This window comes from Pelodiscus sinensis, chromosome 1, assembly GCF_049634645.1.
Source record: "Pelodiscus sinensis isolate JC-2024 chromosome 1, ASM4963464v1, whole genome shotgun sequence".
Classification (NCBI taxonomy): domain Eukaryota; kingdom Metazoa; phylum Chordata; order Testudines; family Trionychidae; genus Pelodiscus; species Pelodiscus sinensis.
In genome coordinates, this window is record NC_134711.1 from 62,363,812 (window position 1) to 62,391,076 (window position 27,265).

Below are 27,265 nucleotides of genomic sequence, written 5' to 3' on the forward strand. Positions count from 1 at the left end.
CAAGGTATTATAATACATAGTACTGATGAACCTGAAACATAGATAAGCTGCTCTCAAACTGTGGATCGGGACCCTAAAGTGGGCTGCAGCCCCATTTTAATGGGGTTACCAGGGCTGGTGTTAATACTTGCTGGGTCTCGGTGCTAGAGCAGAAGTCTGAGTCCCGCTGCCCAGGGCTAAAGTCCACAAGTTTTGGTGCTCCTCAGGGTAGTGGCACTTGGACTTCAGTTCAATCAAGTGGAAGAAACCCTGATATAGACAGTATTGTCAGCTTTGCCTATAATATATCTTAGTGGCTAAACAATACCTATATAAGAAAACATTTTAAAGAAAAACAGCTGCTTATTCTTTTTGATAGTTTCTTATGCATGGCAATTATTGCCTATTGAAGAAAGAAGTAATAATTTATTCAAGCTTTAGAATTTGGTTTTAAAAAGGCATATTTTGTTGCCACTTTCTTTTCTTTAAGCTTCCTATCATAGCTTGATAGGCACTTTACCTACTGCGTTTATCTATTAAGCTTATATAGCTCAGTTTCAAAAATCAATTGAAAGTATGCAAAAAGGAAAATAATCTTGACATTTTATATGCATGATGTAAGTTGATATATCAATGATAAATACATGCACTTACATACTCACCACAGGAAACAGAAAATTCAGTGGCTGCCCACATCTCTAAATTCCCTTGTTTGAAACTAGGGTCAAGTTATCAAAAGAAGCTGATATAAATGTATTAGGCAGCAGCAACACATTGGCTGCTCACCACTCTAAATGACAAGATGTGCAGCACAGCTGCAGTAAAGTAACTTCAAGAGAAGAGTAGCTAAAGGGTGGCAGTTCTTATAGAAGTATGTTTCTTGAGCTAAGGAATATGAACATCTTTATTTCAACAGACAAAGAACAAGAGTTGGACTGGAGGGGGAAGAAAGAACAATAGCACTGACAATCTACATTTTTAGTTGTTAAAAGCAAGAAGTCTCAATAGCTGGTGCAAAAATTTAAAGTGCTGATGCCGCAGCCTGTTACCACTTTAGGTTTCTTTAAATGACATAGACCAGTCTCCTTTAAATAACTACAAAGAGTAACCAGAACAGCAGAAATGCATACTTATATTAAACATTCAATACAGGAAAGGCTACACTTTAGTTCCCCCAAGTGACCTTCAAGATTTGACTCTACTCCTAGCACAACAGAAGTATTGTTTTCCTACCTTCAGAGAACATATTTTTATGGTGCCTCACTGCCTAAAGTGCCTGTAAAATTGCTTAAGTAAGGACTCTAATTAAATATGGATTTATATAAACTACATAATTCATCTGTAATTTCTATTCAAACATTCATACACACCTATGAGCACAACACAAGACAAAATCCTCTTGGCTAGAAAAATTTGATAAAAATAAACGAAGAAATAAAACAGCACATATTTCCTCCACACTTCCTGTACTGTTTGGAACACAAAGTCATCTACAGACTCTTTTAAAAAGACTCAGACATTGCTAAGACTTCCCCTTTTATAACAGCCTCCTAGCATTCCCCCTCTGAAAATGAGGGTAATAATAATTCCCCACTTCACAGAACAGTGGTCCTCAAATTGTGGGTGATGCCTCTTAGGGGTGCACAGAGGTGTATTCAGGGAGCATACAGTAGGGCCAGGACCAGCCTCCCAAAGAGGGAGGGAGGATGCACCATGCTTCCAGCCCCGTTTTGCTCCCAGACCCAGCTCAGCCTCCAGTTCTGCTCTGCCTCCAGGCCCAGCTTCACCCTCATTCCCTCTCCACTCTGTGTTCCAGCCCCAGACCAGATCTGCCCTTACTCCATCTCCACTCCTAGGCCACTACTTGCCCCCTGCTCTGCCTCCAACTGCAGGTCCAATCCCAACCCCTGCTCTAGCCCTCCTCCACTCTGCACTCATTCCCACTCTGCCTCTAGTGCAGCTCTGCCCCAATCCCCCACCCTGCTCTGCCTTGAGCCCAAATTGAATTGCTGAGGATACCTTGGCTGTGTGTCATGCTATTGGATTTCAAAAGGAAAATGCAGATCATTGTTGCACCCCCTGTTGTGTGTTTGCCCCAAATTCTGTGTGCAAAGTGGGCATCTCACAAATAGGGCTGCCAGATGGTCTCCCAAAAAATACTGAACATGCGGGCTTTTGAATGTGACCAAAGACTCCCAGCGCCAATCACGGGCCCGCCTCCCAGTTGCTTCCCCGCCCCCACCAGGCTTCCGTCCGGCGCCCAGCCAGAAATTCAGAAAATACTGGACACTGCACATGTCCGGTATTTTCTGAATTTTTCTACTGGACAGAGAGTGCAAATACCGGACTGTCCAGTAGAAAACCAAATACCTGGCAACCCTACTCACAAAAGCTTATGCTTTACTGATTCTATCAATTCTACTCATATACTTGTATGATTTTTGTATGTAAAGTTATGAATATGGGCCCTATACTTATATTTTAACTGTTTTCTGTCTGGGAGACTGCGGCAGGCATCGACCACCTATTGTGAGAGAAAAACAACAAATGGTCTGGTAGCACTTTATAAACTGACAAAACTTGTAGATGTTATCATGAGCTTTCATGGGCACAACCCACTTCTGCAGATGACTGGAGTTATGAGTAGGGGGATATGAAAACTCGAAATAAATAGGAGAAGGGAAGGGGAGGGGAGAGAAAAAGAAAAAAGGAAGGAGGCCTTGCCTAAGGAGGACATGGTGATCATGTGATCAGCTCCATTTTGGGAGATACTGTCACTCAGAACAATGGATTTCCCTCCCCACAGGCAACATTATAAAAGTATCTTAGCGGTGCCTCCATATTTGTCTTCACTCCTTCCCTCTGCTCCAGAAGCACCTTTGCTAAGTACAGTGGTCCCGGAAGGATTCACTGACCCATCCTAACATAGGATGTACGAGAGACTTTTAAGCTAGCGATGTGTTACATCTCTGCTAAGCGCCTGCATCAAGAACTTGACTGATTTATGTAATGTGCTTTCCTTAACAATCCTACTCTCAACCTTTTCTTTCTTTTTATTAATAAACATTTAGACTTTAGATTCTAAAGGATCGGTGCAGCTTGCTCTTTTGGATAAGTTCTAAAGTATAGATTGACCTGGGACTGTGGGTGGTCCTTTGGGACCGGAAGAACTTTTTAGGAGTTGGTGAGACTGGTTTTCATAACCTCTCATGTTTGTAAATTGTGGTGCTGGTTGTGGCATACGTAAAGCTGGAGTGTTTAAGAGGATTGCTTATGAGACTTCTTGCTAGCCAGAGTGGCAGCCGAAGTGCTCTGTGTGACTGGTTTGGTGCCTTACAAAGGGGGACCCAGTCTTGGGCTGTAATTTGCCCTGATTTCACCCTCATAGCAATGCCAGACCACCTGTTATACTACACTATGCAATAAGGGAGAGAGGCAGCAGAGTTTGTACTGGAAAAGTCTGAGTACTGTTGCACAATGTTCCTGCAAATCTTTTCCAACCATGTGCAAAATAAATGTTATGTGCACCAAGGCCTGTGCGAATGTGCACCACCAACAGAACCACAAAACCTTGCTATGGGCACTCTGCAATCAGGTGGGCAGTGTGTGAATTTCTCCTAAGCGGCCACCCAAGTGCACAGCTTATAAGGAACACTGCTGTTGTGATGGGCTGCTGTAAGAATAAACACATTAGTGAGTCACTTAGATTCTACACTAAAGTGGGCCATAAAAGTACAAGTGTGACTGAGCAACTGACCACTTCTGAAACCGAACACAAGAATGCAAGCCAGAAGCATGCTTATCATGAAGTAACAGCTCTACACCTGAGCCAATGGAACACAAACAAGTGTCAGAGTTACAGATACAAAAGTTGGCGGGCTTGTCTGATCTCTTTTGCAGAAAACTGATACGTTCTGCAGACAGCAGGTACCAATGTGAACATGCAGAGTTTGACCTTAAAGCACGTCTGAAAAGGTCACAGTGTTATTCTGAGAAACAAATACAAGCAGCCCTGATGCACAGAAAGTGCTTGAAGCATGAAAAAAAAGGAATGAATATAGCCCTTTGTTGTCATTGGCCGTGCTGCCCTTTTTTATGCATGTATCTGTGAATGGGAATACTGATGTCCACTGCTCCCACTAAGGTTGCAATACATCTTGCCTTCCCAGGCCATGCTATTGTCTCAGGGTCCTCTCATAGGAGAGACTGCACCCATAGACGCTATTACTTAATCTGAAAGGCAATGAAGGAGAGGCTGACCAGAGGACTACCACTGATTACACCCAAATTTGGGATAGGAGGGCTATTCCAGGCCTTGTCACCAGGACAACCTGATTTGGGACTGCTTCTCTTCTACTATTGCCAACCTCAAGCATTCAAAAATCATGGGTCAAGGTTGAACAAAGTCATGAGATGTGCTTAAAAGAATCAGATCTTTTTAATTATACATTGTGGTTACTTTATATTTGTGTTCTAGTACCATAATCTTTAGACTATACCATGGTCATATTTTAAAGCCGCTTTCTATAGCCATGGGGGCTAGGGTTGCCAGATGGTTTAACCAAAAATACCAAACACCGCCCCTTCCCCCCTGCAAAAAAAACACAGGGAAAAAATTCTGTTGAGGAAAAAAAAGGGGGAGACCAAAGTTATTGAGCAAAAAAACGGGGAGGGGGCTGCTGCACCTTTAAATGGCCCCGCACTCCTCACTCCCCCACCCCTGCCAGATATGCCAGGGGAAAATTGTCCCCACTAGGCTTCCATCCAAGGGAAATAGGAAATACTGGACATTTCAGAGGTCCAGTATTTGAAATGTCCAGTATTTTCTGGTTTTTTTGTTTTGTTTTGTTTTTTTAACCAGACAGGGGACCCAAATAACGGACAGTCTGGGCAAAAACTGGACACCTGGCAACCCTAATGGGGTACGCACTTGATTACCAGGAGCTAGGAGTTTAGGGGAGGGGGGTCAAATGCCATGATGAAATCAGAAAAGTTGGCAACAGTGTTATTCACAGAATGAATAACAGATCCCCTCAGAAACACCCACATAACCTTTGTTACAGATGCACAATGCCCCAATCATCACACAAAATGACCAGCAAGTCAAACTTTTTAGAACCACAAACACAACCAAAATGAAACAATTACAAACCCACCAATATAATGCAAACAGCTAGTCCTCACATCCATCTCTCCTGGGTGGCCACCCAAGTGCTCACCTTACAGGTAACACTGCCTCCTTCCCCCTCCCAGAACAATGAAATGAAGGTGGGCGAACCTTCCTTGCAGGGCAGAATTAAGACTGTTCCTGACCACAGCCTGATTTTTAAAAAGCCTCAGATAATCCAAGCCCCAACAGTCCAGTGGCATTGGTCAGTGACAACCTGGCCAGCAAAAAAGGCAGACATCTTCAGCCAGCCAGCAATAACAGCAGCAGCACAACACCTCCCAGAAAGACACATGCAAGGCAGCCTAACTTCTAGTACATGCATTGTACCATAGTTACCAATATTATTATCAAAACTAAACTTTGCAGTGCTATCATACCCACAAAATTTTAAGCATACTGTTTTATAAACTTTGTCTTTCAGAGCAAAGCAACACAATTTGGATTCATGACACAACTTTAAAATATATTAAATGCTTCCACTGAAGTCGTTCAGAAAGTTTCCCCATCGATTTCTGTACGAACAGAATGAGGTCAACACAGAGTGCTTTGGAAAATTTAATCTTTAACTTATACAAGTAAAAAACTCGATGTAGTTGTTTGGGGTTATTTCTTCCCATTGTTTACCTTCATTTTGTCAGTAAACTGGTTTGCATTTTTCCCTTTAATTTTATATTATAAGAAAACAGGATCTAAAAACAAAAAACGAAAAAGCTTTAATTCCCAGATACAGAGATAATGCATATAAGGATAACACCAAACCTATGCAACCTTCCTCTGCACGTATGTGTGTGTACAGGCAGTCCCCGGGTTACATGGATCCGACTTACATCGGATCCCTACTTACAAACGGGGTGAGGCAACCCCGCACTAGCTGCTTCCCCCCAGCAGACCAGGGAGACGCGGAGCGGCTTTTCTCAGCAGACACCTCAGCTTGAGAATAAAGGACTGAGGGAAGTGAGGTGTGGGAGAATAAAACTGAGCTCTGGAAAAATGTTTGGCTAGAGTTTCCCCTACAATATGTACCAGTTCCGACTTACATACAAATTAAACTTAAGAACAAACCTACAGTCCCTATCTTGTATGTAACCCGGGGACTGGCTGTATTGTGAACCTTTGTTAACATTTGCAAACACATCAGTGATAAGTAACTGGCTATATGGACTAAAGCTGACTAACTTTTGTCATTAGCAATACATAATTTTATTAAAGAATTAAAAAAAAATATCACAACACATGACCAATGCATGTTGCTTTCCTTAGTCCAGATTTAGTGCTGGAGTTTTTCAGTAACAGGTCGGGTATACAATTTAATTTGATTAATACAATAATCACTTAAAGCTAGGGTAGGCAAAATACAACCTCAGGGCCAGATCCAGTGCACCAAACGGCCAGATCCAGCCTGCCACTGTCTCACAGTACAGCGAGAGTTTCAGGGAGGCTCCCCGCCTGCCGCATCCACCCACCCCATGCCGCTCAATGTGGCTGGTTGTGGGGACCATGTGCTCTCTGCCCCTGTCAGTGTTCCCTCTAATTTTTTTCCATCCAGGGGCAAAATAAATATTGTTATGTGCACCAAGTCATGTGTGGATGTGCACCACCGGCAGAAACACACACTGCCAGTTGTGGGAGGTTCTGGGCATTCTGCTCATAAAGCTGGGCAGCACTGGAATCTCTCCTGGGTGGCCGCCCAAGTGCTCGGCTTACAGGTAACGCTGAACTTCCACCCAGCATAATCTCACAACTTCTATAGGCCAGAACCTACCTCAGCGGTGCTTTAAGTAGCATACAGGGCATGGCGGACAGGGAGCCTGCCTTGGGGTCCCTGCTGGGCTGGTGGCCGTGAGGTGCCTAAGGTAAGCTCCTCCTGGCCAAATCATAAACCAAACCCTCTGCACTCTTTTCCCGCACACCCTCCTTTACCCAACCTCTCTCCCAGATCCCACATCTGTGTTCCCTGTAAGCTATGTACTTGGGCAGCCTCTCAGAAAAGATTCAAATGGCATCTAGCTGATTGGCAGAGCACCCAGAGCCAGCAGCATGAGTTTCTACTTGTTGTGCACATCTGAACATGTCCTGGTGCACATTTATTCTGCACATGGGTGGAAAAAATAGGGGAATAATGACCCACGCCCCCTCTTACAGCTAATTCCCTATTTCAAACTCCCTTCTACATACAACACCATCCCAGACCCCACACCTCCTCCACTAGTATCATGGAAGAATGTGGCCCTTGACCACTTATCAAATCCTTGAGAGTGTCACCCCCAATCAAAAGTTATTGCCCACCTTGACTTTTAAGTGATATTTTTAAATGAGTCAGGTCACAGAATTAAGATACTTCCATATAAACTATCCTAGGTGTACAGGAGTTCATGCCGTGGTTTTACACATTCTCTTAGATTATCCAGATACTTAATGATGCTCTCTCTGTCTCCCCTCCCTTTTTCTTTCTCTCCCCTCTCCTATTTATTTTGAGTTTTCATATCCCCAACTCAACTCCGGTCATCTGAAGAAATGGGCTGTGCCCATGAAAGCTCATGATACCATCTACATGTTTCGTTAGTCTATCAAGTGCTACCAGATCATTTGTTGTTTAATCTGTGCAGTGTGTCTGCAAAGAGTCTCCCTAAATCATCCTCCCAAAGTGTACATTCCAAGGGGCTTATCAGTCCCAATATTAATTCTGCTTCATCTCAGTGTGTTTCTGTGATGCAAGGATTCCTCTTCTCCTGCTGCACACAACTACCCTGATGCTTCAGTCCCTTCTCTCCTAAATGTCTATCTTCAGCCTCTGGTTTCTATCCCACAGCTGACAGTGAGAGCAGCTCTTGTAGCAATGGTACCTATCTAAACTGGCTTCTCATTTCCAGGTGCCTTGAAAGGTGTCCAAACTGCTCTGTGCAACAAAGATCCCAGGGAAACAGCTGAAAACAAGGAAAAGAATCAACACCATGTGGTCCCACCCAGGATAATTTTGGAACTGCTACTTCTGACTCAACCTCAGTTTTACTCATTTGAATAAATATATCACCTGGAAAGGCCTTTAAGTCTTCTTTAACACCAAAAAGATTTGCACTAGCATGACTTGAATGGAGTTCTCCAATTTAGGTCTGGAGCCTGAGTTTCTGCCACAAGTAGCTGATGGAAGTTTTAGGAATATTTCAGCTTGAAAACATCTAACTGATCAAATTGGTTTCTGTATGCTCAATAATCAAGTTGTCTCTCAATTAGTTCTGTATATTTCAGATCATCAGCTTTGGCAAATTGTTGTAACATTAGCATTTTTATACTTCCCTGAGTGCTTAGCTAGACATGGATCTAGCAAAACACTAAAGCACATATTTATCTTTAAGCACAAACGCTTATATATGACCATTCCATACTTTAGCAATTCCACACGCATACAGTTGGTGTTCTTTCGTATATTTGAAACTACATTCTGAAACTACCAAATAGATTAAATTTTAATAATCATTATTAAATATATACAGCAAAATCTTTACATAAAATGTTTAAATTATTCATTTGGAGTTTTTAAACTTTCAGTTTTAAATATCTTAACCTTTACAAATGACAGCAGGCTAAATTACAGATTGTTACTTAGATATGAAGTTTTCTATAAAATAATTTCCTGATCCTTCAAAGAGATACTTGAGTAACCTTCTCAAGTAATTCCATTGACTTTACTCACATGGGTAAAAGTTACTTGTACAGATTAATGACGCAAAATATGTAAAGAAGAAAAGAATAAGAAGTCTGGGTAGCATAAGCTAGTTGCATACATACTTACGGTTTTATCCTGTCCTGAGCACATATCAAGAACAAATGGCATGCAACATCTCAACTGAAATGGACATTGCAACCCAGTTCAGAAGCCAAACTCTTACCCTTTTTTATTGCAAGTACAAAATGTCACTAGGTCATTGTTACTATAAATACAGCATTTATTTTCCACAATTTAATAAACAGCCAGTTCAAACTGTAACCTGCTGAAACTTGATCGTTGACTAGCAAAAATTATTGATCGCTCAAGGTTTGAAGTTAAAAAAGCAGTACAACAAAATGTGAATTTTTAGAGTGATGCCTCCATGTTGATTATGCAACAGTGCTGTTTAGAGGAAGACAACTCCATTCTGTTACCACTTTCAAGGTTCTGATATTTTTAAGGGCTATTCAAGTTAAATCCAAAGCAGACTTCAAAGAGTTATCATGGAAGCTTACAAATTGGGCACCTCGGTGACAAAATGGTAGATGAAGGCAAAGTAATGCACATTGGAAAACGTACTCTGAACTATAGACACCAAACGGTGAGATTTAAATTATCTGTTGATAATTCAAGGAAGATCTTGGAGTCATGGATAATTCTCTAAAAACAAATGTGCAGCAGCATTCAAAAAAGCTAACGTTGTTAAGAATAATTAGGAAAAGAATATAAAAGACAGAAAATATCATCTTGCCTCTATCTTAATTCATGTGCATCCACATCCTGAACACTATGTGCAGATGTGGTTGCGCTCTCTGTGTGTGTGTGTGTGTGTGTGTGTGTGTGTGTGTGTGTGTATATATATATATATATATATATATATATATATATATATATATATATAAATAAAAAGATAAATTGGAACTGAAAAAGTACAGAAAATAGTAAAAATGTTTAGGGATGAGGAACGGCTTTCATATGAGGAGAGATTAATAAGACTGGGACTTTTCAGCTCGAAAAAGAGTGGGTATGATACAGGTCTATATTTATTTTCTCCATAGCAGTCGTGATTTTAAAGTGTTATTTATTGCTTCCCATGCCACAAAAATCAGGGATCAACAAATAGCATACAGCAAACCTGTATGCCAGATGATGCTGTGAGGCCAAGACTATTAAATCTAGTTCTCCTTTGAACTCTAAATTCATGGGGGGTGGAGTCATCCAGGGCTATTAATCAGGACCAGCTGGGATACAAAACTGTGCTTTAAAGTGTCCTTAGCCTCTGTTTGCCAGAAGTTAGGAATAGGTAACAGTGGATGAATCACTTGATGCTTACCAATTCTGGCATTTCCCATGAAGCATCTGGCAGTCACTGTCTATTGGAAGACTAGATACTGGGATAGATACCGGGATCTTTGGTCTAACAAAGGGGTTTCCCAGCCTATGGGTCGGGACCCAAATATGGGTCGCCATTATCAGGGCTTGCTGAGCGGCGGCAAGCCCCATTCGCCAGCCGCGCAGCTCTGCACCAGCTCTTCCGGGGTGTAATCTACTCGCCACAGGTGAGTAGATTACATTGTTTCTCGAGACCTGGCCATTACATTTCAAAAGGGTCGCCAAGTGTTTCCCCAGGTGGCTCTGCCTTCCTTCCTCCCCCCATTTTTGAATTGCCTCGGGTCACCAAGTCTTCTTGAATTGTCAAAATGGGTCCCCAGCTGTTCTTATGTTATTTTCCTTTTGCACTAAAATGAAAAACCTTTCGAATTGTTTTGCAAAATGGAATAATGTGGAATGCTCCATTTTGAGATTGAAACGGTTACATTTTCAACTAGTGTGTCTACCTCTTGTCAGAAGTGAACAGAGCCTTGCAACTCAGAAATCTTCCCATCAAAACCAATATATCTTTGTGAAATGTTTTGGTTTTACAAAACAATAGAACATCAAAAATATTTCAAGAACTTCTGCTACATACCATTCTTACAGTTGAAAAACAATCTATAATGTAATAAGGATTTTTATTATGCAAAGCTTCATTGCAATGAACCGGTTATGTGGCAGCACTTTAACAGTGCACAAGATTAATAGAACACTTGCTCAGATAGGTTATGTATTAAGCACCAAGTTTTCAGAGTACCTGGGGCAGTAATTTCATTATTCATTGTCACAAAGTTATGTCTCATTTAAATGAATGAGAGACCCGCAATACTAATATTGTTATGAGTTTGTGTAACAAGAATACCACTCATCAATACAGGTTGAAACTCTCTAAACCGGGACTCTCTGGTCCAGCAACATCCATGATCCAGCACGGATGCAGCAGGAACAGTGTGTCCCGGTGGAAAGCCAGAAGCATGGAGCCCTGTGGGGCCAGCAGGACCGTAGGCTACCTGCTGGCCCCAAAGTAGACTGCCAGCGAGGGCCACCCAGCATGTGACAGTGGGGTTGGGAGACGTGACTCGTGGCTGCCTGGCAGGGTTGGAAACTGCAGCAGCGGTGGCGACTGCTCAGTGGGGCCCAAAGACGCGGTGTGCAGCTATCCCCCTGGGCTGAAAGTGCCGGTATGTGGCTGCCCAGCAGGGCCAGGAGCCACAACAGCAGCCCAGTGGGATCAGCAGAGCAGCTGCAGCTGTGGAGCCAGCTGGAAAACCAGTGGGCCACAGCTGGAGGAAGTGGGCGCAAGCAGTGGCAGGGGGCCAGAAATGACCTCCCCTGCTCTGGCAAAATCCCTCATCCTTCCTCAGATGAGGAAGGTACTAACGTCGTGTAACATGCTGTATTCAGATAATCTTAACAAAAATAATGTAGCTAATACAGCATCTCAAAATAAGGCTACGAATAAAGTTTTAAGAAAATGAATTTCAATAGCGTTGTAGTAAAGCTTGATGAAAAGGGGGAGATTCAAAGTTAGGACCATCCTTTTACCAGGGGAGCTTTTGCCATAATTACCCTACATTGACCCTATTGTGCCAAAGGAGCATAGCTCATCTTATTTTCCATTCAGAGGGGTTCAGAAGAGTGGTGTTCCTATGTACACAATAGAGAGCATGAATTAAAATATCCAGGCACAAAAGGGAAAGTTAGGGACAGAAAAATGCCAACTTCTATCTTAAATTCCCAGAGGCCTATTCAATTTTTAACTCTTTTCTTTTGCTTTTTGTGTGGTTGTTTGATCCTAGAGTTCTTTTAATATAGGTTTTGGGTTTCATAGCAAAAAGTGTATATATTACAATGTGTAATATCAAATAAGAACATGAGAGATATTAATTGCACATGTAAAATGATTGTTTGAATGAATCTTCAGCTCCATTAGGTAAATTTAAAGAGAAATAAAATATTACTTTGGAACTAAAAGTCCAAGTACCTAGTACTACTGGGGGTGGGTAGGGGTGAAGGAAGAGGGCATGCCAGAAATGCTTCCACTATTTGAGTTAACAAGAAATCTCTGACTCCATTATCTCTGAGCTGTCGACATTTTTATCAGTAAACGTAGTAAAGTATCTTTTCAGCAATGCAAAGAATTTTCTAAACATGAATGCAAAAGGAATGATAATTAAAAGGCTTGTCATTCCTCTGAACCTGCACTGTAAACAGTGAATTGCTGGTGCATAGCTAAGTAATATTTAAATGTGGCATAGATATTTAACTTCATAGATTACATTAAATTTGGCATAAAGAGCAAAACTTTTCACAACAGTGGCATCCCTGGACACTTTGTGCAACATAAGTTTGTATTACATCTACCCACCAAAACAGTGACATACAACATACTGAAAAAGTAGACAAAAGAAATGTTAAGAAGCAATTACATTTGACAAGATATCTCAGTAAAACACTTTCATATCTGATGACTGATGAACAATCAAGTCTCTAGAGTCTGAGTCTCTTGGAATACATTTTATTAAGTTGCTGTTTGAAGTTGCAAGCCCCCTGCGCATCCAACTCAGTAGAGCTATGTATTATGATGTAGGTGGTTATTAAATTCTGTTGATTATGCCAATTTCAGAACTGCCCATTCACCAACTTGAAAATATCTTAGTACACACATGACCTTGGCAGGTTAAAGTATGTAGAAAAATATTTATAACTTTATTCTACTAATAAGAGTAAAAATGAAATGAGTAATTACCATTAAGAACTTCGTCCAGCCACACACTTGACTCATGCTTCTTTTTTCAAAATAGCTAATAAAATCATACATACATACATTTGTTGTTTGCTTGGTTGTTTTTGTCAAAATATATTCTATTACCATCTGTTAGGGATACACTAGCTTGACATAGCTAATTTGATATATATATATATATATATCCATGTGATTTGCATGGCACTACCAATGCAGAAGAAAGCTAAAAAGGTTGAATGTTTTCATTATTTCATTTTAAAATTCTACAGTGTTTTCTATTTTAAATGTGATATTCCTAGTGTAGACCACATAATTTTAAGATAGTACCATGTTATGATAAGCTTGTCTAAAATAAAGTACTTTGCTTAACAGATCTCAAATTAATTAAACATACCTTGTACTCATTATTTGAATGTGACTCACGTAACAATAACCTCTTATAAAGAAAAGCTCTGAGAATATGAATAAGGATGGCCCATGAAACATCCAAATAAATTATACACATATATTCAAAAAAATTAAATACAACCCCAAAAGTAAACCACCTTGTTTGGCTTGGATAAGAAGTTGGATGTAGTTGGTCAGAACCACGCCTAAGTCATTTTTGCTACGTGCTTTTCCATGAAAGTAGAAATATTTTTTTTCTAGATTATAATCCAGTTTTTCTCCATTTAACCCTTAAAACATTGTATTTTTTTTCCATAATACACTTTATTCAGATGGAAACAAGAATAAGTGATGGAAGGGAAACTGACTGCCACTTGAATGATACAGTACACAAACATAAAAGTATATTTAAACTTCATCTTGTCAGGGAGAGGCAGAACATACAGCTCTTTGCTGCAAAGCTCCCAAATCACAGGTCAAAAGAATAACAACTCTATTTAAAAATATTTTTTGTGCATGACTGATTATACTGTCAACACCTTCCGTTAGAGAATGGCATAATAAATTCAGATGTCTTTGAGTAGTTTCTCTCCCACTGTCCCCTCAGGCATTTTTGGGCATTCCCAACCCACTGGAATAAATCAGAAAGAGAACATGAGCTAAGAACACTGACAGGTGCAAGGGTTCAAGTGCATTGCTGTTTATAATACAGATTTTACAGGAGTCTTAAAAATAGGCATTCTATTTTGATTTACAGCTATTACTGCAGATGTCTGACAGCAAATTAAGTGGAAAAAAAACCCAGTTGCTTAGTTCCTAAAGCCATTCTGAACATGCTGCACCAAAGAATTCCACCTGAGTTTACTTTCTACTGTAAATACGAGGTCACGGTTCAGACACAAAGAACTGACTTTCAATCAAGAAATATTAATCATCAACTTGAACTTATACAAGAGCAATTATTTAAAAAGAGCAGTGCAGTAGAAATATGAATGTAGCTTTATTTTACATATATACCTCAAAGTGTTCTAAAAAGGCTATCATATCAGTTTACAATACAAAGTGCTCTAACAAAAGACTTGCAGCAGTGAGAATCAATTAACTGAACCTAAAACATTAACATCAACAAACCCTGCCTGATTTGAAAGCTAGAATACTACAAAAGCTTTTCTTTCTAATTTCCTACCATCATATTTATGCAAATAATAACAGTTTTGTGCTTGTAATACCTATAAGAGGCTCACATGTGGATATCTATTCAGTGCTAGGATTTTTCTGATAAAAAACTGAATATTTATCACAACAAGAGAAAGTGAGGTTACACAGTGCTTACTTCGAAAATGCTCTGAAGCATAATAGTAGACATCCTCATAGCCCTCGTGGTAATCCTCCTCGGGTCGGTACTTTTTGCCTTTTCTTCTTCTCGATCGTCTTATCTGCTTCACAAAGCCCAAGAAACGTTCCATCTCTTTCCCCGACGTACAGTTATCAGCTCAGTTTACCTTTCACTGGTCTTAGCCAACAGCTAAGCTTCACAAAAAGCTGCTTGAGCATGAATGAACAGCAAATACAGATGGAGAGCTGCACACTTTGATTAGCCACTCTGATACCATTATAAAAAAAATCCCAACAGTTTCAGTTATGACAAAGCATTTTGTTTTACCTTTAAAAGGACCTTTATCAAATCCATTCTTTTTATGTGGAAATATTGCACGTACAGTTTGATATCAATTAGCTTTTCAAGAACAAAGTTCAGAAGATCTGCCTGACAGCAAGAGGAATCCGAGCACTAGAATTTCACTACCCTATGTCTCCATCATTTGAAGAGGAGCTTAGGGGGCGGGGACACGTTAGTCAATGGACTCAACCATAGCTGAAGACAAAACAGGTTTACTGTAGCCTATTAGTCAATAACCTGACGTTTACTGTGGCACATGTTCAAGACCTCATTTGATTTAATTTGTTTTTAAAATGTGACCCTTGCTGATCCACCTTTGATATCACACATAGGGGGTGAATAAACAGCAAAGTGGTTTAACCCATATACACAGCCCACTCACAGAGAAGTGTGTATGCTGAATGTGTTAATTGGAGCAGCAGGGAGAAAGCTCGGCAGCTGCTTAAAATGACACGTTTACCCACAGGGCATTAATGTATTTCAATCATTGTTGGATCTAAATATTAAAATGCACTTAACAGACGGGCTTCTTATAGATCCATCACAGCCATACAGCAATGAAAACAAAGGAAGCTACATCATGACCAAACGGTACAGGCTAGCCTATAATGTAATACTCTAAAATCCTAGCTGACTTCTAAAACTTTTAATAAATAACCCAGAGCAAACCAACCAGGCATCAAGCAGAACTCTGTTCTGAAGGCTAAACTACCTGAAAAGTATCAGAGGGGTAGCCGTGTTAGTCTGGATCTGCAAAAGCGACAAGGAATCCTGTGGGCACCTTATAAACTAACAGATGTATTGGAACATAAGCTTTCATGGGCAAAGACTCACTTCGTCAGATGCATGTGATGAAGTGGGTCTTTGCCCACAAAAGCTTATGCTCCAATACATCTAAAAAGGTTCCCACGGTTTTCTGATTACTTGTTTCTGCACTCCACAATCATTCTCCAAAACAAATTTCTCAAGTGTTTTTTGACAGAATTCCCTTATTTTAGGAGAACAAAAATCAATGCCCATTCAAATAAATCTAATCAGATGACTGTTTACCAGTTTGTTTTATAACCCCTCAGCAGTCCAGTAAACTGCAGGAGGTCTTTGTATTAGTATCCAGTCTGCTGCCACAATTTGGAATGCAATTATTCACATCAGTCAAATTATCCTGAACCTACCTACCTACCTGGCTCCCAACAAGGACAATTCCAGTTCCTCTTCAATCTAGGTGTAGCTCAATGAGACCTAGTATGAGTATAAATAGCAATCTTGTTGTAGTAGCCCAAACACTGAGGGTACTGGTGAATTGTGCCCAGTACAAACACAAACGGTTCAGCCATTTCTAACTATGAGAGGGTGGAGAGAAAAACTTTTCCCAATATAAAACAAAATGGCACTTTTTAACTGCTGTACATTGAATAGGTAAATGTTGAAAACTGGCATTTGGCATGGATGTAGCCTTCATTGAGGAAATGGGATTTATTATTATTAAATTATTATCATCATCATCTGTGTTGTAACAATAAACCTCACTCTCGGATGAAGGTCCCATTGTCCTAGGCCAGTGTTTCCCAATTTTATTTGGCCACGGAACCCTTTTAAACTTGAAAGAATTTTGCAGAACCCCTAATAACAGTCTTATATATGAAACTGAAAAAGTAGACCACAAATAAGTAAGGATAATAATAAACAAATGCTAAACAAGGCCATGAGATCAACATTTAGTTTAATTACACATATTTAAAACCAAAAATCATATTTAATGTGTACAAACCGTTAATGATGGCATATAATAGGAGATCGCACCACAGACTGATGGCGCGTGCAGCACTGAGTAGTGACATCATCGTCCCCAGTCTGGCTAAACTGGCCTTACACAGGGACACTTATCGTGGCAAACACAAATGAAAATTGTTTTCAATAAAATTAATAAATGCTTAAATATTAATTGTTTTTTAAATCATAAAATGTTATTGTAATAGAATTTTCTCACAGTACCCTTATTTTCACTTCGCGGAACTCTGGGAACCATTGAGGAAACACTTTCCTAGGCACTGTACACACAGGGACAGTCTACATGTAAATAGCCTTCATTTAATCCTATCACTAGAGACAACAGGTTAAGAAAACAAATATAAGGAGGTGACAACAAAATCATGACTGCTGGAATAAGCGATTCAAGGTGGCTGGTTGTCTGTAGATAAGAGATTTCTTGGAGTGTCTGGGGTGGTTGCTGGATCTATGAAGGTAGCTCTTGTGACCTGTAGGCTTCTTGTCTGTGCGCTTCAATTGTTGAAGCTGATTGTGGTATCCAGAAAGTAGATGCTACTGTAGGAATGTTCCAGAGAGAGCTTAATGGATGGATGATGGCTGCAGAAGTTGTAGAAAAATCCTGACGGAGCTTAAGTCATCTGTTCAGCCGATGAAGATCTTTGATGCATCTTGGTTTCATGGTGATTTGCACAGAAATTCTTGCTCAAGATGTCCCATGAAGAGGTTGGCATCACCACTTCCACCTCCACAGATCCAGTAACCATCTCAGGAGGAATCTGCTATCTACAGCCAGGCACACAGATACCACAGAATATGTTCCAAAGGGAAAGTCCAGAGTGTATGCCTTATTACACTCAAAACTGCCTTCACCAAAACAAAAGGACACTGCACCAGAGAAGTAGATCACATCATGGAACAGTCACCCAAATGCCCCAAGAAAACATGCTTCAACACAGAAATAAAACCATCTAACCACACACCTTTAGCGGCCATCAATCACCTCCACTATTACCTCACCCTCCACATCTCCCTAATATTAAACAACTACAGCCCATACTGAAAGGGGACTCCATCTCAAAAGAAATCTTTCCTGAAGCCCCTTTTCTGGCCTTTACACAAAGAATGCTTCCAGGAGAAAGCTCCCCATGGACCAGCACACACCAACTCAAAACAGCACCAGACCCTGCCAGAACAAATGCCAAAAACAGACATGATCAACACCCACCACACCATACTTTTCAAGATCCATGCATCTCACTCGTGCATATCACAACACACTCGAACTCACACAAGAAAATGTTAGAAGAGAAAAACTCCCTGTAACTTGTGAGTAAACATTTTTCACAAAGCAATCACTACGTCTGACATCTCAGTCGTTATTTCAAAGGAAACCTGCACACCCTCTTCAAAAGATGAGCCTGGGAGCTTAAATTCATAGCTTTGCCAGACACTAAAAATCAGGATTCTTCATCAAAACACTGGATTCATGGCTTATTCATGGCTAGTTGGTTTGGAGTGGACTCTTAAAATATGTGCTAACTGCTTAAGTTAAACTATCTGTTTGATCTTGTATTCAGCAGTGACACTTTTAGGGCTTATCTTCACATACAGCATTACAATTCACATACTCTTTAGTGAGTATTTTCCTACATGAGAAGGAGAGCATCTCCTGTTTGCGCTGTTAATCCACCTCTCTGACAGGCAGTAACCATGTGAGCAGAAGTTCTCCTGTCAACATACACATATGCAGGGGGGTAGCTTCGTTTAACTATGTCACTCTGGGTGTGAATTTTTCACACCCCTAACTGATACTGTTATACCAATAAGGTTTCTAGTACCTTCCCTAGAACTGAAAAAGAGTTTTGTGTAAGCTCAAAAGCTTCTTTCTCTCACCAACAGAAGCTGATCCAAGAAATGATATTACCTCACCATCCACGTTTCTGTAATATCTTGGGAAAGACACAGCTACAACAATACTGCATAGTGTAACAAGAAGTTTTGCACACCAACTGCTTATGGATTTGGAGCTTTTGAAAATTGCAGGGTTTGAAGCTTTTGAAAATTGCATGCTGAGATTGCACAGTGGGATTGCACAGTGGGATTTCCCTCCCTCCCTCCCCTCCCAGTAAGCTTGTAAAGTACATAGCTAAGAAAGGATTCATTGTGCACATGCGTCTGGCTAACTTAGCAAGGTAGTGAAAAAAATTACTGAAATACATTGCTGAAAACTCAAAGGGATACCAGGACCTGGGAAGAGGTTGTTGCATTCCTTGTAAGGCATGAGACGATTGAGGGTGGGTACAGTGTAACTCACACACCTAGTGTGGTTCACTGTCCCATGCAGTGGCACTTAGACCATAGCAACAGATAAGAACAAGAGACCTCTACAGCATAGCTTGGGAGCCAGGTGGCTTTTAGCTCAAAGGGTAGAGGCTTTTATACTAAGCTCCAGAGGTCCCAGGTTCAAATCTGCCTTGTGGCAGTTACACCTGCACAATTTCTGGGGGAACTGGAGGGAACCCCATACTCTGATGCTACAAGCCCCACCAAATTCATGGTCGATTTTGGTCAATTTCATGGTTGTGAGATTTTTAAAAGTCATTCATTTCAAATTTCAGATATTTAATTTTGAAATTTCACAGCACTGTAACCATGGGGGTGTCAACCCAAAACAGGGTTATTGGTCATGGTTGGGGGGAGAGAGGGTGTCTATTTTAGGGAGGGTCATGGAATTGCCACTCTTCTTTCTGTGCTGTTGCCTTTAGAGCTGGGAGTGAGAAAGCAGCTGTTGAAGGCATCGCTGCTACCACCAACAGCTCAGACATCAAGAGCATCACCATACCACATTCACCTCTGTGCTGCTAGCACCTGCACTGTTTTCAGAGCTGGTCTCCCAGCCAGCAGCCACTGACCTTCCTGAAGCCACGGGAGATTCCTGGAGATGGATCTGACCCAGTCATGGGAGCGACGCAGGGAGAGGAAGAGGAAGTCCTGCCCTTTTCCAGCCCATCCAAGACTAACAGCTAGAGCCCAATGCTTGGGAGTTACAGAGGCCTTGGATTGACTGGCAGGGGAGGGGTGACCACAGCACTCCCCCTGACCATGGGGTCAAGAGCAGGTGTAACACTGACAGAAAGAACTTGGGACCTCTGGAGCTTAGTGTATGAGCCTCTACCACTTGAGCTAAAAGCCAACTGCTCTCTGCTGAGGCTGTAGAACAAACTCATTCTCTTTCTGTAAGTGGTCTAAGTGCCACCACATGGGGCAGTGAACAACATCCAGTAGGTATGTGGGTTATAGATTGGTGATTGTGTGGTTGTATAAAGCCAACCCTGACTCCCTCCAAAAGTGATGCCCTCCATACCATGCCACCTGTCTCCTTCACTGCTGCTGCAGCCTGAAGAACTGGACTCCAGCCCAACAACAGCCACTGTCCAGCTGGCCAAAACTGTAAAATCAGGTCTCCACTACAATAGCAAGATTTAATGGAGTAGGTCAGACTTACCAGTCCATGTCACAAGTTTCATGGCTGTGAATTTGGTAGGACCCTACTGATACAAATTAGTATTAGGCATGTGCTAGTAAACACATTTAAATGGTTAACCAATGAGCCTTCATGGTTAAGTGCAAGAGCACTCGTATCAGAGGCAGCAGTGAGGGGGCGAGAGGGGAGAACAGGCAGAAGCCGGTGCTCGCAGGAAGCAGGCCCCCGTGAGCACTGTCACCTGTCCCTATCCACTGCTGCCTCTATCAGAAGCAGCAGCATGGGGTACAGGGGACAGGAACTGGAGCTGGCGGGTTCTGGCCAATGGGAGCATTGTGCTGGGGGTGCATGCAGTGCAGGTATTGGAACTAGGAGTGTGGGGAATGCTGCACCACCTCCTGACTTGAAATGGTTTCCCTTAGGTACACTTGGGTTCAATGGCTCTCAGCACCCCCAATATAAAAATTGTTCCACCTCCCCCCCCCAAAGGGGTGCAGCATGCAGAGACACACAAGGCCCCAACAACCAGCCACTCTGACCAACATGTGGGAGCACAGCAGGCAGGGAGTGAACCCACACAAGGGCCTGGTTGGGCTGTTGACCAGGAGCTGTCTACTAAGGTAAACACCTCCCAGACAGAGCCTGCCTCTGACATCCCTCACACTCACTTTCCCATCTCCTTGCCCTAGCTCACAACCCTAGCCTCTGTACCTGCTCCTGCACTCCTGCCCCCGTCACAATACTAATATCCCTCCAGGACTTTGCACCCTAATCTCCTGCTCCAGGTCACAACTCCCTCTTGCCCTAGGTCACAACCCAAACCCTCTGAACCTCCTCCAGCACTCTGTCCTGGGTCAGAATCCTCTCCTGCGCCCAGACCTTACACATACCCTCTGTCCTGGGCCAGAATCCTCTCCCACACCCAAACCTTATACCCACCCTTCCTGCACCCCAATTCCCTACCCCGAGCTCTTTTCTGAACCCAGCCTCCATCCCAGACCCCACACCTCTTCTATTAACATAGAAGAATGTGGCCCTTGACCTCTTACCAAATTCTTGGAGTGGTTCTTCATCAGGTGCCAACCCCTGCCTTAGTATATCACCGCAGCTACTGTTCATATCTAATTAGGTACATAAATAGGGCCTCCCAGGGGACTCTAGCCAAACAGCTAGATGATTTGCTGACAACTACTTTACCCATCTGCTCCCCTTTGCACAAATACAAATAGCAATGACTAATAATACCAATACCCTTATTTTAATTATTTTTACTAGACTGTGTATGGACTTCCACACATGTTGAAGCTATTAAAAACACGCTACAGTGCTCCAAAAATGATGTAAGGTTGAACCCCTCCAATTTCATAAAGCTGTTATTTTTAAACCACTGAACAGATTTAAAATACACACCAATTTTCCAGTCTAACGTCTACTGCCCTCTCCCCGCCTTATAACTAGAAATTAACGTTAACTACAAAGCTAACAGGAAACTCAAAAGAAACGATGTAAAACTCTGACAAATTTCTCTCCTGGGCTCCTATAAATTTTCTTTATGCTAGTCAGATCAAGTTTCTTCAGGCTGCCTACTAAGACCATCATGAAAGTGTTGACTATTTGCAATATTATACTAACTTAGCTTCTAGTTCAATATTAGATCATCTTCAAGATCCTGGTCAGATCCTCACCTTCACAGCCCTTAGTGGTCAAGCAAGATTAAATAAAGAGCCTTGTCTATGCTAAATCTTCCTTTGCAAGGGCACCTCATCAGAAGTCTCCCCTCTTTCTTACCCACACAATGCAGAAGACCAGGGCTGCCAGGAATCAAGCTATTGGTGGATTTCCCTGAGTCTGACACTAGTAAGAAACAGACTCATTGTGCATCTGGTCAGACTCCTTGGCTCAACCACACCTCCATCAAAACAGAGGGGTAGTCAGGCCAAATTTTAGTGGCATCTGCACCTATGCTGCTGAAGCAGTGCACCTGAGGGCTCCAGCATTAGTTATACTGGATTTGCAAGGGGATTAAAGCCTAAATAGTTTCAGGCCACTTCCTCTCCAGCTCTGTAGTCTATGGACTTTACTTCACTACTACTTTACTTCAGTTCACAACTGGTCACTGTGACTATTTACTAATAATTATTCACCCAAAGTTTGTTTCTGTTTTCTGATTAGAGGATATGAACTTAACATACCCTTTTCTGTTAATAAATTATCTGTGACCATACATAATTATTCGACAGATCTATTATGCAAATAAACACAGTTTTTCAAAATCATTGCGCAAGCATTTCCAACAAATACACTAAGTGATTCATAGATGTTAGCATTCCTGATTGCTTTTGCTCTCTACAAGCTTTCTAGCAAACAAATACACACTCACAAATCAGTGTATAACCAATGTTAATGCAATTGAATGAGAAAAAGTAGTGGAGAAGAGATGAATTCACAAAAATATTGGGAAATTTTGTGTGCATGCGTGCGTGTGCATGTGCATGTGTGTGACTAGACATATCTTGTAAATGTGCTGCAAACTGCTGTGGAATCGTTATAACTATTTAAAAGGGCCACTGTCAACTGGAATTGGTGCAAAAATGATGTTTTTAGGAAAAGAAATTTAAGCCTTTTTTCATTTCAAAAAAATTCAGTTCAAACAATTTATACATTCTATCCTTTTACCTGTTTTTTTTTTCTTTTTGCTTATTTGCTTTTGGTACCTGCTAGATCAGCGTGGGCAATAAAATGCGGCTTGGCAGAGTTAGCTCCTGGTAGGTCGCTGCCACTGTATTTACCTGAACTTCCGCAAGTACAGGCCATCACAGCTCACGTTGGCTGGAAACAGCGATCTGTGGCCAACAGGAGCTGCCATCCCCCGCACCTGCAGAAGTGCAGGTAAGCATGGTGGTTTGGGGACCCACAGGGGCTAACCCTGGCAGACCAGATCTGGCCTGTGGGTGGTATTTGTCCACCCCTGTGCTTTAAAAAAAAACTTTCTGGAGACCAGGTCATGGGTAGGTCCAGATTAGTGGCTGGAGCTGGAGTCAGGCCTATTTAACAGAGCAGGACTCAGAACCAGCATCACAGTCTGGATGCCAAAGCCCAGATTCAAGGCAGTGTCAAGGAATCAGAGCCAAAGTTCAGAACAAAAATCAGTCCAAATGCCAGAGCCACTGGTGAAGGCCGAGGTAGGAATCAGTGCAAAGGGTCAGAACTGGATTCCCTGGAGTTGGGGAAGGGAGGAGCAACAGTGTTCTCTGTGCAAGAGGAAGACTAAGACAGGAGTGGAATAAGGTCCAGGACAGGCATTAGGCAGGACCAGGGTAGAAGCAAGGGGAGCACAGCACAGGAAAACAGAATCCATCAGTATGCCTCAAGTATAAAGTAGTCAATGAACTACCACTTCTGCTGGTCTTAGGAACAAGCCTGCTAGCTTCTTCGAGTGATCAAGCAGATGGTGCAGTCCTTTAGCCTGTCCTGTGGATGTGCCTCAGCTTTGCTCATTAGGCCATCAGGATTCTGAGCAGGTTCAGCTATAGGGCCTAATTCATGACACGATAACTGTAACACACAAAAGTGGGTAAACCAATTGTAACCTAACCACTGCCACAGGGATACATATCCATTGCCCAAGACCAACACCAGAAAGATTGAATTTACTTAGGTTTCTGAATGCACTGACAGTGGCTCTACTGTTAAGAATTAACTAGGTTTTGTCTCTAACAGAACTTTAAAAATTCTCTGGTGCTTAAAGAGTACTTTTTTTGTTTGTTTTTGTTTTGTTTTTTAAACCCTAAAGTGGAAAATACTCCTTGAGTGGTGTGAATTGAGGGTATTTGATCACTGGCAAGAGCTTGGGAGGGGGGGGGGGGAGAAGTAGTCAAAAAAATACTTCTGAAATATTGCTTGGTAGGTCTCACTTAATGTTGTACATAAAAGTATTCATTGCACCAACTTGTGAGTTCATACAGCTATAAACATTTGCCTCATTTGAACTAAAAACTTCCATTTGCCATAAATCTTTTAGCTCTTTTCTTGAAGAAAATAATTATTTCTACTTAATCAAAACAAAGTTGAAGTTCAACATCACAGTGGGAGTAGGAGGAAAGAAGAGACAAAAATAATGCATCACACATTTCACTGGCACATATACAAATTGATGATGTTGAGGTCAGAATTAAAGTTTTTCATCAGACCATAATCCTGATGAATAGGGTGTGTGCATTGTATTACTTTATATCTGAGAGGTAAATGGGATTTAGCTGAATAAAGTTTCAGTGAAATTGGCAAATGTGATGTGGGTGGATTAAAGTATGTTACAGAAGAATACCTTAATTGGACATTTCCTTCCTTTTAAAGATTTCTGTAGGATACCATCTCTCTTATGCAAGATCAGCTCTCTTTTAGAGAGGGTTTTTTTCTTTGAGGAAATAGCAGAAATGGTTATGGAAAAGTAGTAGATGAGTGCACTCACTTAGGCATCTTGTGTATCCTTCTACCCCCAAGCACTTCCTGCCCACTAAGTCTATGTCCTTCCTGATTCTGTGGTATGCCCTGGTTGTACAGTTAACACCCAGCGTTGGAGTCTGCCCATTTGAAACTCACTATAGGATACAGGCCACAGCTTTCATGATCTCTCACCTCACCCCTCACCGGTGATTCACTGTAAAATTAGGAGAATTAACATGTGTTACACTATGAAACAAACAAAAAAAACCTTCTAACTGATATTAGATGTAAAAATTCTTTCCTGTCTCACCCTTGTCTGATGTTGATGCTCTGTATCATATCAAGCACAGATTATAAACTGTTCTGCACAAGGCCCATGTCACTTTTTTAAAAAGCATCGTGCACACCTCAGCTGCTATATAATCCTGCTTAATATTTACAAACAATAACTGTAATTACATGACAGCTGTGAGAATCTAATTGATATCTCTCTCTAAGGGAAACAACCACCAAATTCCACTGTATGGTTACCCACAGAGATGAATACCAGCTGTGACAAGATGCCTTTGTCATTTGTTTCAAAATACTAAAGGAATGGCAAGAAGGAACAGAGGATAGGTTATAGTAAGGAATCTGGCCAGAAGACTGGCAAGCCTACAACCAGAAACTTAAGCATTGAAAAAGACTCTAGAAAACTGTATATCTTGAGGGCAAAATGCAATCTGTGGAGTCATAAACTTTCCTCAGTAAATGCAAGAGAAAGATTTTACTGCTGTGGAACACAAAACAAGCAAATTCTGTTTGCAGACACTTCTCTTTTTTGCTCATAAAACACTCTATGACTGAATGTATCTGTGATTAAAATATGTAAATATTTATGCAAATTAGCAATCTATCTACAATCTCCTGACCCAGAGGCATAGACCAACAGGATGAGTAATGAACAATCCAGTTGAGGTAAGTTAAACCCATCTTATCCACTTCCACATCCCAAGCTTTCCTTTATTTTTTAAAATGTCTGAATGCAGCTAATATTCCTTCTAAATAAATACATGTAATTTAATAGACTGTTGTCGCACATGGATGTCAACAGTGATAAAGAGACTGGGTTAAAAAAAAGATTAGATGGGCAATTTGAAAGATATAAGAGAAATATAAAAGGTGTAAAATCATAATGAGGAGAAACCAATAGGAAGCTTTTCAGACTAACTCATATTACAATACCATGGACAGTTTCCAAAGGAAACTAGCACAGTAAAAGGGCCCAGTGACTAGCTCCCACACTTCAAAGAATTTGTATAATGGGAATTTCTACCTTCTACATATCTTTACAGAGAATTTTGGCTTGCTTTTTGCCTCTGTTCCACAGCTGCAGAGGTAATTCCATATTTAAGACTAACTTACATCCTATCATGACCTGTCTTTTTTAAAACTTAATTTGAAGAGGGGGGGCGGGGGGACAAAAAAGGTCCCTGAAATTTCACAGCGTGACTTTCTGCACAGAAGAATATTTGAAAAAGTTTTACAAAAAAAAAAAAAAAAAAGGACAAGGCAATCAAAAGATAGCAGAGCCTGCAAAACTTGGAAGTAGTTTATGTTTGCAAATGTTTCCAAATATTTATTTGGAACCTCAAGCTCTACAAGCGCCAGAATGATTTTGTCAGTTCTCCTCTGCAAGGATTAGAACCTTTGAGTACTACAGTAAATTTACGATAATCCGGCACCTTTAGGACCCAGGGGGTGCCGGATTATCAGATATGCCAGACAATCGGAAGGGGAGGCTATGAGGGGTCTGGGATGGGGTGGGAGGGATGGGGGATGGCGCTACAGGACAAACCCAGCACCTCAGCTGCTCTGCCCCGGGCGTCCCCAAGTCAGCCGCTGCTGAAACTGACCAGCGGCTGACTCAGGGAAGCCCGGGGCAGAACATCTCCAATTGTCCAGCTGCCTGGAGCGCTTCCGGGTTCCAGGTGATGCCAGACTATCAGGAGTGCCGGACAACTGGAGTTTTACTGTACTTTCAAGAGGTAAATACAGAATGTTTTGAGCACCTGAAACTATCACCTCCTATGTACGTGCTCGGAGAATGATCTCTCAGAGAGTGTTTTCTGCTCTCAACTCTCTCTATTGTAGCACCCCCTCTCCACCTGGTTACCTTCTTTAAGGCCAATCTTCTTACAGGTTTTGATGGATAGGTCTGGGTTCTTCTGGATCCCGCTACCCACTCAACTTTATTTTTTCCGATGGATTTATTTGGCGGTGCCTCCACCCCCTCACTCCCTCCTGGCAGGGTCACCAGGGCAGCTTAGAAGGAAAATTCTAACCCAGGGTAATCCCCACGTATTTGCAAGATAGTTGGAGACTCCCAGAAAATAACACAAACACAAACACAATTATATTAAACAAGAGACAAATATAACAGAACATGGTAAAACACTATCTTTAGGTTCACCGATGCCCAGCAGCTGTAAAGTTAGTGTCCTGTTGGTACACAGAGGCGGATATAGGGCAGGGCGAGCGGGGCGGCCACC

The 27,265-nt window shown here is 41.5% G+C and overlaps 1 protein-coding gene across 16 annotated transcripts in view; it reads right to left on the reverse strand.

Moving 5' to 3' along the window:
* GRIP1 (glutamate receptor interacting protein 1) overlaps positions 1-27,265 on the reverse strand; it is a 511,591-nt gene that overhangs the window by 344,872 nt on the left and 139,454 nt on the right. For 3 of the 16 annotated variants that reach the window (XM_075931287.1, XM_075931230.1, XM_075931223.1), the window contains exon 1: positions 14,696-15,366. The exons of 3 other annotated variants lie outside the window; for them this stretch is intronic. In XM_075931287.1, the coding sequence (XP_075787402.1) occupies positions 14,696-14,828 (133 nt within the window). In that variant the 5' untranslated portion in view covers positions 14,829-15,366. Of the gene's footprint in view, positions 1-14,695; positions 15,367-27,265 lie in introns of those variants that run through there. 10 more of the 16 variants (XM_075931244.1, XM_075931239.1, XM_075931253.1 and 7 more) reach the window with 6 other exon arrangements.